Source organism: Fusarium verticillioides, chromosome 7, assembly GCF_000149555.1.
Source record: "Fusarium verticillioides 7600 chromosome 7, whole genome shotgun sequence".
NCBI lineage: Eukaryota > Fungi > Ascomycota > Sordariomycetes > Hypocreales > Nectriaceae > Fusarium > Fusarium verticillioides.
In genome coordinates this window covers 3,158,318-3,173,689 of record NC_031681.1, presented here as the reverse complement: position 1 = coordinate 3,173,689, position 15,372 = coordinate 3,158,318, and the positions used below count along the sequence as shown (strand labels likewise).

Below are 15,372 nucleotides of genomic sequence, written 5' to 3'. Positions count from 1 at the left end.
TATTCATATCTACAGCTCCAAGTGAATTTACAACAGCCGAGCGACAACTGTATGAAGATGTCAGATTACAAGTACTTTCCCAGCTCAACGACTCAGTCCCCGCATCTTTAAAGTCCCTGCAGCCAAATTTCTTCATCAACATTCTACAGAAGATTGAGGCCATGCGCATGATATGCAACCTCGGTCTTCAATATCATTTGCGACACGAGAAGCCATCCTTCCACGAAGCAGCTAATGATTGGCAATCAGAAGTACAAAGGGCGTTCAACCTGAGACGCGAAGAAGGCGTTATTCAGTGTCAATTATGCGGTCTTCGCCTCGACGAAATGGAAAGTCTTGTCGACGAGGGAGTGCAAGGAGGGAAGCCCTGGTTCTCTCGTTGTCTTGCATTCCTATGTCCAGTCTGCTCTCAAAGCGAGACTAATCGAGAGAGATTTTGCCCTCATAAGCCAGTATGTTGCATCGCTACGGTCACAACAGACATCCCGTTCTCAGATTTGTCGGTGGGCATACCAACCCATTCTCACGAAATACCCTCCAAGGTGGCAATGTTGTTGTGCGATCTTAGAAAGCAGTCTCCACAAACTAAATGGTACGTCACTTGGAATTCAACAATAACCGGGGATGACTGATCTTTTTTCAGCGTTGTTTTCTCTTCTTGGAGGACTACACTTAATGTCATCCAGGCCAGTCTTGATCGTGAGCATATTCCATGTCTGAGATTCGACGGCACTATTATGCAGAAGGAAAGGCACAGCGTTATCGATAGGTTCCGCAATGACCCTCATATTAGGGTTCTACTTTTAACCTTGACGTGTGGTGCAGTTGGGTTAGCCATTGATGTTTCTCTCTTCTAAAGTTGATACACTGACGTTCCTGTCAACAGACTAACATTGACGGAAGCTTCTCGAGCTTATTTGATGGAGCCAAGCTGGTATGTTAGTAGCCTTTTGCGCTGATTTGATGACTCACTACGGAATAGGAATCCGACACTGGAAGACCAGGCGCTGGCACGAATTCACCGGATTGGACAGACCCAAGAAGTGACTACATTGAGGATGTTTGTGCAGAACTCCTTCGAAGAGGTGAGATTGTAGAAACCACCGACAATACAACGCTAAACTAGAAGCGTTACCAGAGAATTATAGAGGCACAAACCTCCAAACGAGACCTAGCGCGAATTCTTCTTAATCCATCCAATAGTGATGAAAACGAAAATGAATCTGGTTTAAACCGCTTGGAGGTATGTTGCCCTCGACCTGAATATTGAAGGACTTTACTAATCCGAGTGAATGAAGTTCCTGCGCCGTTTAGTTTAGAGTCGATTGTTAAATAGGATAAGATATAGAATAAAGTATTTTCAGTATAAAATTAAATAGAACACCCAACTCGGCAGATACAAACGACTTACGATACACGTTACAAAACTTGTAATTAGACCTCGTAGAATTTATCAAGTCTAGTTCAGAGCTAATGCAAGCTTCCCTCTATTCCCGCAATATTCACGTTTTTGGGTTACTAGGACTTGCTAAGAGGCGTTGAGAGGCGTCGAGCGGCGCTGGATCATAATGTCTCATCTTTTGGCGCATTCTGCTAGCAGCGGGGGCTCCCGTCATCAGTACCAAGAAGCCCGACAACGATCACGACTTAGTTGTGACCTAGAATGGCACTGAGGAGCCTTGCTGCATTAGTCTTGCAGGACTTTGGGGAGATCCTCCGGTATACGCAGATTAGTTGGTTATCTCGGTGACTTTGCGAATCAACATCGTACCACTCTTTCAATGTGTTGGTTGTTATGAAGTGCTGTCCCTGAGCGCGTTGTCAGAACGGAAATGTGGGCATCTACTAAGTACATGACGCTTATCTTGACGAGCCCATGTTTTGGGTCCATACTGTTAGCAGCCGGGTACCTCGAGCTTTCCGCGCCAGAGAAAATAACAGGGGGTCGGCTTATTTGTTGGCTCTAATCTTGTAGCGTCTCGATAGTGTCGAATTAGTTTGAGCAAAAACACCAAGACAGGTCTAGCAATTCAATAGTCTTTCAGCTGCCCCTGACTAGAGGTTTCCATTGCAGCCGAGGGCATCTAAAAAAGAAAAGCTCGGTTACAATATGCGTGATAAAGCCGCGGAGTAGTGCGGCCTGCTTTTATGTATTTATCTCCTTGTTTTCCTCGATTGTAAACTCTAGACTTTTAGTATTGTTTTCTCTTGCTGTGAACTTGGGGCATATACACTCTTTTTTATCTCGAGTATCAACACCGGTCATTACAATCGAAATGATGCGCAACACTCTCGTTCTTGCCGCACTCGCGGTCACTGCCCTTGCTGGACCTTGTAAACCCACCAGCTCTTCCACTGAGCTTGTGTCGACCACTATCGGGTCGACCGAGTCATCCTATATTGAGACCTCCGTCACCGACGAAGCAACATCCTCTACAGCCGTCACTGAGAGCACAGACGTAGTCACTTCCATCGCCAGCTCGGATGCGACCACTACCGCCGAAGCCACCACGACCTCGGGCTCCGAGTCAACAACAACAGCTCCACCAGATGACAGCTGTGCAGAAAGCCTCTACGATATGAATGGCGAGCCTGAGTTCACAGATCGGATTGCGGACTGCCAGGACCTGAATATAGTCACAGTCAGCTCCTACCAAGTGTAGGTAACATCTATATCAATTAGTAGAAAATCAGCTGACGATCTCCCAGGACTATGACAGTGAAGAAGCGCGGCAACGTTATAATCATCCCTACAAATCCGATTGTGCGTCGTGCCGAGGGCGAGGCGGCAACAACTATCTTTCCGACTGGTGTTCCAGCTTACGCTACATACTGCGATAGCCCATCAGCCTACTATGAGGCTTGCTCTCAGTTTGGCGTTACTGCGTTCACAACTACAATTCCGGAGCCTACGACTACTGAGACTATTACTGAGTAAGGCACAATGGCTTGGCTTCATATTGTATAGTAATAACCTTTATTTCAGAGCTTAATCTTAGACAAATCCTATCTATCTAATTTATTTTTCTTGCGAAGCAGTCGGAAGGTTACCCTAACCTTTGTGATGCCTTTACTAGCATATACTACTTTATAACTCTTATTTCACTTATCGCACGAGGCCGAAGAGGAGGCAGTGTAATTTAGATTTCGACGAATATCTGTCGGAGGCGGTGATCTTGAACTCAATCTTGTTTATTTCGCAGACTGGTAACTGGGGGCAATGCTTGTTAATAAGCATGCTACTACGATCTGGAGATAAAGTATACAGTCTGGGTTATTCTCTTTAATATCTGTGTAGCAATTCCTGCATATTCTATTTCCCTAGGACATGCACAATATTGTGTACGGATTGTATCTTGGCGTGAGCCGTGCAAAACCTGTCCCAGCGACCATCCACAATACCCCTCACGCCAAGCCAGTTTCTCTCAACCAACAGCATGTATTCTTTTTCTCATCGTCACTTGTCCTCAAACCAAGTTTAGCCTATATCAATCCTTCGGGCTGCCTCCTTGCTAACTTTATTTCGACGACTGTATGCCAGCCATTTGCATCCCGGGTTTCAACCGCCCGACTAACGTGGCATTTGTCACGGTCTCGACTCTATGCCAAGCGTCTCTTATGCATCAGACAGCAAGCGACAAAGCTCAAAACGGAACTCTTTCTCAGCAGTCAAGGGTCAACCAACAAGAAAGGCTCGTCACCTGCCATTTACGGGTAGATATACCTCGAGCCTTTTTATTCTTGGAATGAACGCTTGGTCACAAGACTTGCATTCTCCATCGCTTATTACCCTCTGATCTCTTTTGCCGAGAAAACAAATCTTTTACTGTATTTTTCTTGAAGTGTCATTAACAAACAGCTCGACTTGACTAACTCTGCGCCAAATTAACTTACGGCCTATCCCTTTCTCGACACCTAGGTACTCGTCAGTGCCCATCTCGCAATACACAATGCGCTACGCCCCCCTACTCGCCACTCTTGGCTGCGCCTTCTTCCATGCCAGCTATGCATTCGAGTTTACTGGTCCTGACTCTTCGGAGAAGCTTGATCTCACTCAGCCTGTAACAATCACATGGAACGCAAACAGTGGATCATTCATCGAACCAGAGGCTCGCGCACTCGATCTCTGGTTCTATTTCATGACCAGTGACGGTAGCGGCCGGTTGGGCTGGGAACTCGATAAGAATCTTTCGCTCCCGGCGGGCTCGTATAAATGGAATCCTGACGGGGTCGTCGAAAGCATCAACAAGACGGGCGCCTCAATCTCACCAGACGCGGTGCACGCCTTTGAGGCGAGGTTCATGAATAATTCTGGGAGTTGGTTATCAGCACTCGAGAGCGACAAGTACGCCGTTGAAGGCTCTGACCTTATCCGAAATGGTGCTGTAAAGGGTGCACAAGTCGGCTTTCATACAGCTGCTTTAGCTTTTACTATCGCAAGCTTGGTGCTCCTGTAATAAGAACTTGCCGCAGTACGGGAGCTAGTCAAGCGACAGAGCATGATTGAAGCGGTTGGACTTTTGGACATGACTATGCGGGGTTGGGTTCAGGCTGCGAGAGAGAACAGTCACGAGACTATTTTCAGGGATGAGAAGCATTAGAGGATCGGTGTTCATTAAACAATTGCTTGCATGTCATAAAGATCTGATAACCCTATACTATTAGTCAACCGTTGCCAGTAATGACAACTCCAGCCCAGTCTCAATCAATCCCACACCAGCTACAACTAAGAGGGGGATCTCTCTGGTAGTTCGATCCGGATCATTGACAGCCTCGCAATAAGCAACATTCCTTACTTCACCCAGTATATTACCGACCTCCATCATAATAGCTGCTGTCCGGCTGGAACTAGCAGCTTCATGACTCAGCTCATAGAGATGACCCGCAGTGACAAACAATCCCCAATACCCGACAACGACCTTAACCAAAGCCCTCATGCCTCGTTGGTCAAGTGCAGGAAACCCCCTGTTGGTGCCATCCGCTTTCAAAAACTTCTTGAGGACAGGGCCAGCCACAACGCTCACAGCAATGTTCCTATAGTGCATAGCCTTGAGAACATCATTTGATATGGGATCCTGCGATACAGCATACCCAGCAACAACGCTACAAGCGATATGTAAATAGTTGAGAATTGACATGGGACTACTAAATCTGTTGACCTTGCTATCCGAAGAACCATCGGCCTCAAGGGGGATGACGAATATATTCAGGAGATCGACGGTACCTCCAATGCTGTGCATGCAGAGGTAAATAGTCTTTTTTGTGGAGTCACTGAGTTCTTTAGGCGCTGACCAGAGGTACGAAGCGGCGCGAGAGTAGTAGGAAAGCTCCTCTTGGGCAGGCGGCTGGCCCAGAATGGTTTGGAGTGTATGCCAGCTATCAGCATTGATAAGGGCAGTCACGTCGTCGTTGTCGTGGAATGGGGCGCTGTCATGTTCGATCTTGTACACGACTGTATAAGCGACAGCGGCTATCCAGCAGAAGAGATCTAACAGAGAAGGCTCGCTTATACCGAGATCACTCAGGAGATCGGAAATGATTGGGATATGGAACTTTGTGTCGAGCAGGTGCATGGCGGAACTGGCGACACTCGTGAGAAGATCTAGAATAGCATCTCCAAGGTTGCCAACAGTAGAGGTAAAGACATCAGCGATAATAGCAAGAAGCTGTTTGAGAGAGTCTTGCAGAGGCTGAGACGAGACTTTGTGAGCGAGAGCCTTCAGATTGTTGTAGGCTGCTGTCAGTGTCTTGCCTTCATTCTCCAGAGCGGTCATGAGGTTGCTGACAAGTTCTTCAACCCCACTATCAGCAGTGTCGGTTTCAGCGAGAGTCAGGGAAGAAGCGTTGTTCTTGTAGTGATTAGAGAGCATCTGCGAGCCAGATGTCTGGCCTGCTGATGGATTGCGACAGTTTGCTGACAAGGGCTGGGTTGTAGCCTGACCGATCGTGTCGGTCCAGCTTGTATCACCAGCCCATTTGTTGATCATGGATACAAGACTATTCATCTCCTGGTCGAAGAAGGGCTTTGCAGTTGCAATCAAGTCGATTTGGCCCTGCATAAACCGCTTGGCGATATTAGAGATAACCTCCTTGGTGCGAGTAATATCCTCCCAATCCAAGAGAAACTCGAGGAAGCGGATCACATCCTGGATCACTGTCTTGATAGCACTGAAAACCCATTCGACAGCGCCGACAACTGCATCAACTGTACTGAGTACTGCATGGTAGACCTTGCCTGCGATCGTAGTTACGAAATGCCACACATCGCTTGCTGCCTCCTTGACTATGTGAACGATAGCTTCGCCTACTGATTTTAGGGCGTGGAAAATATCCCCAACGTCAGCCTCAATCGCATGACCAATATCTTCGAAGGTGTCGCAAATTGATCCAAAAAGACCTGAGCTGGGATGATGCTCCGGGATTGGTTTGGGAGGAACAGGCTTGGGGGCGACCTTCAGAGGTGCATTTGGGTTTTTGATGGCTCCATAGACAGTGTTGAGATTGCCCAAGGTAGCTGCAGCAGTTTGCTTGTCATTGGATGAAGTGGATGAGTCGATGAGAGGGGCTGTAGCTGGTGTGCCAGAAGTACCTCCAGCAACGACATTTTTGGGGATTGTGGCTGCTCCCAAGGCAGTGGGTGTGTCGAGCGAGGTGATCTTTTGGAAATGCTTATGTGATGGATCTATGACTGTTGAATGGCCGCCACATGTAACAGTGATGGATGTTCCGTTGAGAGTGTTGTGCGTGTTCTCAACTACCGTCAAAGTACCAGTCTTGTCCGAGGAGACGGTGATGGGAGTTGAACTCAGGACGTAGTACAAGCCATTGATGTAAACTGGAGTTCTAGAAGGTGCTGTGACAGAGACAGAGACATCGCCTGCAGGCATCTTCTTGTCGTCTGCCAGTTGGATGGTGGTGGTGTACGAGTTGAATGCGATAGCCTTGGTCTTTGGCGGCCCCTCAATAACAAGGGACTCCTGTCGCCAGAGCTTGGCAGTTGTCTCTGTAGCCTGCACTAATCGCCAAAGTGAGGTTCCTCCAGAAGCGAAGATGGTGTTGCTGTAGCCCGTGCGGTTCACAAAGGCCGACATGTTCTCTATGCCGTTCATCAGCGGGAGAGGTGTGCTCCATGATGCTGCCGTGCCAAGCTGTGTGTTGGGACATGAGCTGTAGTAAATCTGATCACTGCCATTCTTGCCCCAAATAGTCGTAACACCGCCGTGTGTCATGGCTGATAGCTCAGTCGTACCCTGGAATATACTGTTGCTGAAGATTGTCGTAGCAACTGATTGTCCTGCCTGACTGTTTGCAGGGAACCAGAACAGAGTCTGGCCCCCAATGGCATACAAGTCTGTCGAGTTATTGTACGCCCTTGCCGTTGCTATCGCCGACGCAGTGACGTTTCCGGGTAGGCTGAGGGTGCGAGACGCAGGCGGGCCAGATCCAAAGGCGTTGCTAATGGGGACATAGACAAGTTGGCCCGAGGTTCCAGATACACCGCAGGTAAAGACTCCGTCAACGAGTTCATTCTGGAACCTGCCAACGCAGCTTTGGTAGTTGCCGTCTTGGATGTCTACCGGGACATCATGCGGAGTCCAGTGTTTGTCGGTTGCTAGTGGGTTGACGTAGAATCGAGAGATCTGCTTGATTTTGTCGGAGGTTGAGCGGTCGATGTCAACAATGATGTGCTGCTTGTGAGTGGCATCTGACTCAGCGAACATGACACCTGCTATGCCTATCGCAGTGCTAGATGTCGATGAAGCATCAAATGGAATCGTTTTCCAGGACAGAGTTGGTGCGGGAGTCCATGCAGCTGTTGAGTTGTGATTGTACAGAGACAAGAGCAGGTGATCTGTACCCCCAGAAGTAACAACCATTGCCAGGCTAATAGTACCGTCCACAGCGCTTTGGTTGGCGTCGAATGTTTTGACAACTGCACTCTTATCGCTGGCAAAGGCAGAACTGAGGGTGCTAGATGAGAGGTCTACTATACGCCATCCTGTTGAGCTGGCTCCGCTATGCTCAACAATAGCCTGGAACACATTTGCAGAGCTTAGATTGAAAAGAATTGAGTGGCCATCTTGCGTCTGTAAGGCCTCAAACTTGCCAGTAGGATTGACAATCTCGCCGGGGACGTAATTCTGCATCATCTCCGTTGTAAAAGTCAGGGAGGCTGGAGTAGCCGGAACTGGGGCGGGTACGGCGACGGGGGCAGACTTGGAATCATCCTCTGCTTTCGCCGCTGGGATCTACAGAGTGGATTAGCATAGACTACTTTGGATCGTGAGTCTTCTGGGCATACCTTGAGCATCGCTGGGGAAGTGATGGCTTCGTCGGGGTCCACATATGTCAGGCTGCAGAGGAGATCGCCACTTGGTGCGGCTCTGACATTCTTGTAGGTAAAGACCTTTCCTCCAGGAAAGACAAAGTTCTGCAGCGCTGCGGCATTGACGGAAGTGAAGTCGATGGGTGCCGGTGCTGTGAAACAACTCCTGATTTTCTCCAACAAATCGTCAGTCTGGAATAAATCGCTTATGTTCTCGAATTTGTTAGGGTAGGACTCCGGCGAGCTTTTGGTGTGAGTGATTTGAAGACAGCCTGTCTGTCCAACCGATAGCTCATAGTCATCGATAGCGACCTCGTTGTATACCATACATTGCTCATCGAAATTGGAGACTTGGTTCGAGAGAACGGCATCAACATCGCATTTGAACCTGACATTGACAGCAACTCGTTGGAAAATCTTCAGACTGTTGCCGGTAAGCCCGACATTACATTCATAGCCAGGCACGACATCCAAGCGGCAATATTCTGAGCCGTATATCGAACCTCGTGTTGAGCTGGTGTCTGGGTCGTCGATGGCAAAGTAGTTAATAACAAGTATATTCGTACTCCCGCGGCGAATAAGAGACTTGGGGGTCTGGTCGTTGATCGTGGGTAGAGACCAGTCTGCCCATAGTTTCCCCCTGCCCAACTTGTTTCGATGTCCCACGACGGGGTCCGTGGTGATACAGTATTTCTTGATCTTAGGAATGATTGCATCAAGTAAATACTGGCCGAAGACTTCTCTCTTGATGGCGACAACACCGCTCTCGGAATTAACGCTGGTTGGCTCAACCCAGTTCCAGGAGAAATGCTTAGCAGGCGGAAGCTGTGTACCACTAGTAGTGCAGCGGTAATCGAGAGTGGTTGCAGCAAGCTGTTCCTTGGTAGGATTCTTGACGGTATCTCCATTGCTGTCCTTGACGCGGTTGACTTGAAGGTCAAAGGATTTCAAATGAAGCTTAGAGGGGTCTGATGATGTTTGGGGAACAGCGACAACGGAAATTGGAGGACAGTGACACTGCTTGGTGAATGCTGTCCAGATGTTCCCAAGTTGGCCAGAGACAACAAGGTGAGCTCGACTGCCATGCCTCATGCCTTCAATGACAGGGACATTCTGAACCGTCGCATTATCCATATCCAGCAACAGCTGTGCAGACTGAAGGACGTGCTAGAAATGTTCTGAAGCCTTTTGAGGAGTCGTTGCTTCTTGGCTGGGTTTTTGGCAAAGTGCGCCGAGCCATTCAACTGATTGTCGAGACTGGCATGAACGAGGCTGACCCATGTTTTGAGAGTCCATGGACGGCCCGAGGGTTGCCTCCAGACATTCCATTTACCATCGGGGCTGGCTGAGGTACCCAGCTCGTTCTCAACGATATGAAAGTCGGAGCAAAGGATATTGAACGTGGCGAAGTTGGCAACATCTCCAAGCTCTAGAATGGGAGAGAGATCCTTGGGCTCTACACCTGGAGGAAGCCCCATGCGGATCTTTACACCGACAGCGAATCCCACCTTGGTTAGCGCCTGGACCCGAGGGTCTGTATGCGGGGTATCCCGTGGGATCTTGAAGGGATCAACCCCGCCTGTTTTGGCAACAAGGTCTTCCAAGGTGACTGGGACCACTGCATTTGCGTTCGATGGAGTCTGGACCTGATTAGCTGGCTTCACAGGTGGTAGTGGTATCATGCCCTTCAGGTTATCTGATTGCGACATGAGGCGACATACCGAGAGGAAGCAAAAGTAGTTACAAGGCAAAATGTTGTTGTGCAGGTACATGCACAGATCCGAATTTATACTGGCTTGGGTAGTTGAGATGACAAAGTCGTAGCCATACTTCGGGTTGGAAAGGTTACAGCCAGCTCCCTGGTACAGTGGAGATCCGTCGGCGATCTCCATGGCACAGGCAGGAGTAAATAATCCCGATAGATAAAATGACGTTCAATAGTTGGAATATGTCTGTTGGAGGTACGATCTGCTGATGCAATTAGTGAAAAGCCAAGAGATTTTATTCAAGAGCTACAGAGACCCTGGATAAAGCGCAGGTAGCTACTAATAACTCTATTTACATGGAAAGTCAATAGTAAGTCGAGCTGAAAGCTGAAAGTCTTATCATCAGAACACATTCTGAGGCAAATATACGCCACGAGTCTAGACTCTCCTAGCTTTGCCTACGAAGCTCAGTGTCAGAAGGCATGTTGTCGCTATGGCTATGAGCTAAGTGCTGTTAACGAAATCTATGGCGCTGACTATCGATATGCTGGAGACAAAAGCGACGAATGATGCCGAGTTACGCTTGCTGCTTTGGGATAATGTCGCTTATCTTTTTGTTTTACTGGTAGGATTTTTGGCCACTATTCCACTTGGGTCTGGTGGATTTCCATGATGTTTTGAAAAGAGTCTGGACTTCTATTTTGCAAAAGTCGATGAACGTAATTCTCTGACGCATATTCATATATGAGATTAAGCGTGGCACCCTTCCCAACGCCGATAATATCGGACCGAACCAGACATTGGGAGGGAGGTGCTGGGTGTTATCCTCAGTTTCATCGGCTTATGTAATTCTGCAATCTGGACCGCAAGTCTTGTCGCGCTTGGAAATGGGATAATAACACTGTATATAATTCCAGTAGGATTATTAAAAGGGCTATTAAATCAATGTCACATTAGAAACTTATGCAACGCGACTGTGACCTATCAGTTTTGATGTTTGGATAAACACTAGACTTGTAGATATTAGTTGTCGCTTGGAATAAAATCATCTACCAAGCAGCTTCCCCCGGCTATCCGCAGAGATATCGCAGGGTTACCAAGATAGGTAGAAGAGCTAAAGAAGCCAAGAAACAATGAGACAAATTATTATCGCAGCTATATGCCATTTTACCATGTCTCATACTATACTTGCTTAACTATCGGGTAGGCCCATTACGGGTTGACTGCCAAAGTCTGGGCGGCGTTGACCTGGAACGTCTGGGAAAAAAATTTGTCATCAATGGTGACTCAGTTTCATTGGTGCAGACTCGGATTGTGGATTTGCAAACAGTCGCCGCAGCCACAGTGGCTAGTGTTAGTGCAGGATACTGACAAATGGCGTCTTACTCAGCTAGGAAAAGTCTCAAGAACCTTCTCGATGCTTCGAGCAAGGTCATGGCAATTCGAGATGGTGAGTAACAGCTTGCGCAAGAACGCCCTGCCTAATTGTCAATTACAGAATGTTGATGTATAAATGAATCACTTCCGACGACTTTGGAAATTTTTTGATCATCAGAATTCAATCTCTTCACTACTCATTCAATCCAAACAAAGCCCAGAAACACAAACCGCCCTCCTCTCAGCCACTCAAAAGTCCGAACCATCATATCAAACATCCTTCACAACTCACAACCAAAACACACCAATACAATGGCATTCTTTCTTCCCCAGACTTTCTACCACATCCAGGCTCCCCAGAACCCACTCTACCATCTCCTCCGGGAGCTTGACCAGTCGATTCAGCAGCCCCAGCGAAAGCGCCAATGCCAGCCTCAACAAAAGAGCCGCGCTCAAGCTTCCTCCCCTGCCTATCGGGTGAACTCCCGCCCATGGGAGCCTCGATTTGAGGCCCACGAGACTGAGGACTCCTTCGTTCTTTACGGCGAGCTTCCAGGCATGAACAAGGAGCACGTCACTGTCGAGTTCCCTGAGCCTCGCAAGCTTGTCGTCAGCGGCAAGGTTGAGCGATTCACAGAGGAGCCCAAGGCAGTTGAAACAACCACAACAACCACTGAGGAGGCTGCTCCCGCCCCAGCCACCGAGTCAGACAATGAAGACACCCGAAGCAGAAGCTCTTACCAGGCCACTGTCGAGGATGATGTCGATGACGACGAGTTTGAGGTTTTGAGTCACACATCAGAGAAGTCAAAGACTGTCAGCCAGCCAGAGCCGGAGACTCTCAGTGAGAAGGCACAGGAGAAGCAGCCCGCGCAGCCCGAAGAGCCAAAACGCTCTGGCTATAGCAAGGAGTTCTCCCGCTACTTCACTTTCCCCACCTATATCAACCACGACGCGGTCACTGCCGACCTCAAGGATGGTCTTTTGACCATAGTGGTTCCCAAGGCTACTCCCAAGTCTCAGCGCATCATCATTAACTAAGGGTCGGATATTAGTATATGGATTTCACGGAAGGGCTCTGGTTTAGATATATAAAGGGATTTCTCACTTGTTCTGATCTGGTTGCTAGCTAATTAATCTATCTGTTTTTTTTTATACCAATGATTGCCTGCTTGAATCTGAACTAAGTGAATCATTTTCCCGACTACAGTGACATGGCTTTTATAATTCCACAGTGACCACCAGTATAGTCAAGCCTAGAACTTCCCCCTATTGTTAATTTCTTCTCCTACCAGGCAATTATATCATAGCAACCCTGTGAATCTACACATAGTTCCCGCCGATAATGCCCTGACGCCATCCTCAAACCCTCTATAGACGGTATTGAGCCGCAATATGGCTGAGTCCCGATAGAGGTAGTGATAAGCTGCTGGGATCCAAGGGATAAATGTGCAAAAGCCGCTGAGCACGATGAGGATGCCACATAAAGCGTCGACAACTATGCCAGATTGCATTGGGGCGATTATTTGAAGATGAGGGATGATCTGTAGACTGTATATGCCTTAGGCCTGAAGAGTGCTGTGAAACCCGGTGTAGATGAGATAGGCAGTGGACTGGACGAATAGTGATAGCAGCGTGGTGGGATTTAGAACTAAGCTCTATTATATTACATATACCATATAATCATATTGCCTTCTAAAAGCGAAAGTTAAATGGGAATTCTCAGTGTGGCGGCTTGATATGTCTCGCTGAGGCGTCATAAGCTTTAAGTATCGATCAATCAACTAAGACATCCAAACAGTACATTCATCAACGGCCATTAAACTGCCATCCTGCCTACTAAGTCGAAAAAAGCAAGGTTGTATCATAAACCTTACATTCCTGGTTGACTGGGGACTCCGTTGTGACACTTGCATTGTCTTCTGATCAAACGGCACGTTGAATCGACCACACCGCGGCCAATCGATGAAATACTCAGCCGTTTGACCAGACAAGTTGAAGTCAAACCTGATGGCCTTCGTGACCAGGGCCCGCAAGTCCCGTCGATATGTGTCGGATTTGTACATCACGCCGACAGAGCGACAGGCAAAGAATAGATCTTCTAGGTCTTGGACTACGGGATGGATCCGTTGGTAATGATGTTCGGATGCCCGAAGTACTTCTATCAGATTGGCCGTAAGAGTACCCCACTGGTGGAAGAGGGGAGAAAACTGCTCGGAATCGTTCTGCTTTTGGTCTTGCTGGAGTTCGTTCACTAATAAATTGTTAGTTCTGCCTTGATATCAAATAATAAAACTTGTTGTGCCCACCTAATACTCTCAGACTACTTTGATATGGACCAGCCCAGATCATGGGACTGTCTTCCCTCAGGCCCCCAAACACTGCCCTACAGAGGCCCTGCCAAACAGCCGCCTCGACCATAGCAAGGCCTGACCGCCCCCCTCTTATGACTTGTTGATAAGTCGGGGTGATCTTGCGAAGGAAATCCCCGTTCTCTTCTCCCCAAGCCTCAAGTTTGCTAGTGCTCACTTTCTTAAAGTAGTTGTCCACCAAGTTCCTCACATCAAAGGCCAGGTTTCGCCACTCGTTGCGGAGTTCGGTTTCTGGCTGACTGAGAGGCATTCCAGGAACAAGATTGGCATTCTTGCTTGCGGCTTCGCTGGTGCGGTTTCTCCAGTATGCAAGGTCTTTCTGGCGCTTTTGACGCTCTGCTTCCAGTTGCTGTGAAAGAGACTTGTTTTTGGCAACGAGGTTGTCGATAAACTCCGATTGCTCCTTGAGAGTCACTGCTAAATCCTTCTGCCCATACGAGATGTTCTCATCGCGAGAGGCACCCATGACTTGGGTTTGGTGAGCTGCCGGAAGAAGCGGAAGTTCCTTGGATTGTGCGGCTCGAAAACCATTTGGTGCACAAACTCCATTGAACACAGCGCTCTCAGTTGGTAGCCCAGATGAAGGACTTTGAACACCTTGCGATACGTGGAAAGTGTCCTGAGGGCCTTGGCCATCGACAGGAAATGCATGTGAAGTGCCATCTGGTTGAGTGCCAAGTTGGTTTGTTTCATCAACCGGGGATTCGAGGCTTTGTTCTCCATTGGGTACGTTCAGTTCAACTGACTTCTCAATTGAGTTGATAGATCCCCTCCCAGGACTTTCAGGGTTCTTGACGGCATTGTTCTTAGATGAGTGTTGAGTGAATGAGAACTTATTTTTGATAAACCGTTTCGATCTTTTAACAAGATCGCCAGTGGTTTCTTCTACTTCCGACATGTCCACTGAGCGACGTCTGGAGTGATTTGAATGTCTTGAAGATTTGGAGCTGCTCCTATGAGGCTTTTCTGACCTTGGACTATAGGAGGGCTCGGTAGGCCGGCGCGCCTTGGTGATTGGAGGGTGGTTGACAGGTTCTCGTTCAGCGTGATAGGAATGATTCATAGTCAATCGGGACAGGAATGGTCTTTGGGAATATTTGGTGTCTCTTGACTTGGGATCCAGAAAAGGGAGGGAAGCTCTTTGGGGGGGAGGGGCTGAGGGTGAAGAGGGAGAACACGCAGTCCCTCGGATTGAAGAACAAGGTAGAGGTATCGGTTACATTGGCACAAATACTGCCTGGATCTGGGCTCTGCATCCACACAATACATTGATCTCACTTTGTCTGCTCTTTGAGAAAGCCTTGTATGCGCGCTGGTTCGCATTTGCACCGCCCTGCAAGACCTCCAAGACATGCATATACGAGCTGCTCATTTCTGCTTAGCCGAGAATTAGTTTTTGGCCAGACCTGGGGCTGACTCAAAGCCTGATATATCGTTCTGCAGAAGCGTTGGTTTCACAGCCTGGTTCTATACAATGTACCTACTATGCTAATATTTTAAGGATTGTATGCACCAGCTTTGGCACGGGATTGATATTTTCCTTAATTTAAAGTTATTAATACCATTAACCTACGTAATAAGCCGTGTCACC

General features: G+C 48.1%; 6 protein-coding genes across 7 annotated transcripts; 4 read left to right on the top strand and 2 right to left on the bottom strand.

Annotated features, from left to right (window-relative positions):
* Positions 1-31: 31 nt before the first annotated feature.
* On the top strand, positions 32-1,097 carry FVEG_11783 (hypothetical protein; the record flags this gene model as incomplete). The annotated part of the gene is made up of 4 exons (XM_018901107.1): positions 32-592; positions 644-829; positions 887-934; positions 983-1,097. Exons 1-4 carry the CDS (start codon positions 162-164, stop codon positions 1,095-1,097), a joined length of 780 nt encoding a protein of 259 aa, XP_018759518.1. The 5' UTR covers positions 32-161.
* A 1,046-nt stretch (positions 1,098-2,143) lies between these two features.
* On the top strand, positions 2,144-3,707 carry FVEG_11782 (hypothetical protein). Of its 2 annotated transcripts, XM_018901105.1 has the most exons (3): positions 2,144-2,659; positions 2,710-2,934; positions 2,987-3,707. In XM_018901105.1, exons 1-3 carry the CDS (start codon positions 2,277-2,279, stop codon positions 2,991-2,993), a joined length of 615 nt encoding a protein of 204 aa, XP_018759516.1. In that variant the 5' UTR covers positions 2,144-2,276; the 3' UTR covers positions 2,994-3,707. The 2 variants fall into 2 exon arrangements, with proteins under 2 accessions (XP_018759516.1, XP_018759517.1); XM_018901106.1 differs by having other exon boundaries at positions 2,710-3,707.
* A 3-nt stretch (positions 3,708-3,710) lies between these two features.
* Positions 3,711-4,753, top strand: FVEG_17092 (hypothetical protein). The gene has a single exon (XM_018906359.1). The coding sequence runs from the start codon at positions 3,951-3,953 to the stop codon at positions 4,455-4,457; it is 507 nt and encodes a 168-aa protein (XP_018759515.1). The 5' UTR covers positions 3,711-3,950; the 3' UTR covers positions 4,458-4,753.
* Positions 4,662-10,218, bottom strand: FVEG_11781 (hypothetical protein; the record flags this gene model as incomplete). Its single annotated transcript, XM_018901104.1, has 3 exons — positions 4,662-8,249; positions 8,303-9,493; positions 9,604-10,218. The coding sequence occupies 3 exons, from the start codon at positions 10,216-10,218 to the stop codon at positions 4,662-4,664; spliced, it is 5,394 nt and encodes a 1,797-aa protein (XP_018759514.1).
* A 1,368-nt stretch (positions 10,219-11,586) lies between these two features.
* Positions 11,587-12,703, top strand: FVEG_11780 (hypothetical protein). The gene has a single exon (XM_018901103.1). The coding sequence runs from the start codon at positions 11,722-11,724 to the stop codon at positions 12,448-12,450; it is 729 nt and encodes a 242-aa protein (XP_018759513.1). The 5' UTR covers positions 11,587-11,721; the 3' UTR covers positions 12,451-12,703.
* A 515-nt stretch (positions 12,704-13,218) lies between these two features.
* Positions 13,219-14,679, bottom strand: FVEG_11779 (hypothetical protein; the record flags this gene model as incomplete). Its single annotated transcript, XM_018901102.1, has 3 exons — positions 13,219-13,245; positions 13,287-13,663; positions 13,719-14,679. The coding sequence occupies 3 exons, from the start codon at positions 14,677-14,679 to the stop codon at positions 13,219-13,221; spliced, it is 1,365 nt and encodes a 454-aa protein (XP_018759512.1).
* Between the last annotated feature and the right edge of the window lie 693 nt (positions 14,680-15,372).

What these genes read in the sequence shown, in the direction of transcription:
- FVEG_11780 (XM_018901103.1), top strand. Translation starts at nt 11,722, where the DNA reads ATGGCATTCTTTCTTCCCCAGACTTTCTACCACATCCAGGCTCCCCAG.
- FVEG_11782 (XM_018901105.1), top strand. Translation starts at nt 2,277, where the DNA reads ATGATGCGCAACACTCTCGTTCTTGCCGCACTCGCGGTCACTGCCCTT. An exon ending in ACAGTCAGCTCCTACCAAGT is followed by an intron (nt 2,660 to 2,709) that starts GTAGGTAACATC and finishes ACGATCTCCCAG; the next exon opens with GACTATGACAGTGAAGAAGC.
- FVEG_17092 (XM_018906359.1), top strand. Translation starts at nt 3,951, where the DNA reads ATGCGCTACGCCCCCCTACTCGCCACTCTTGGCTGCGCCTTCTTCCAT.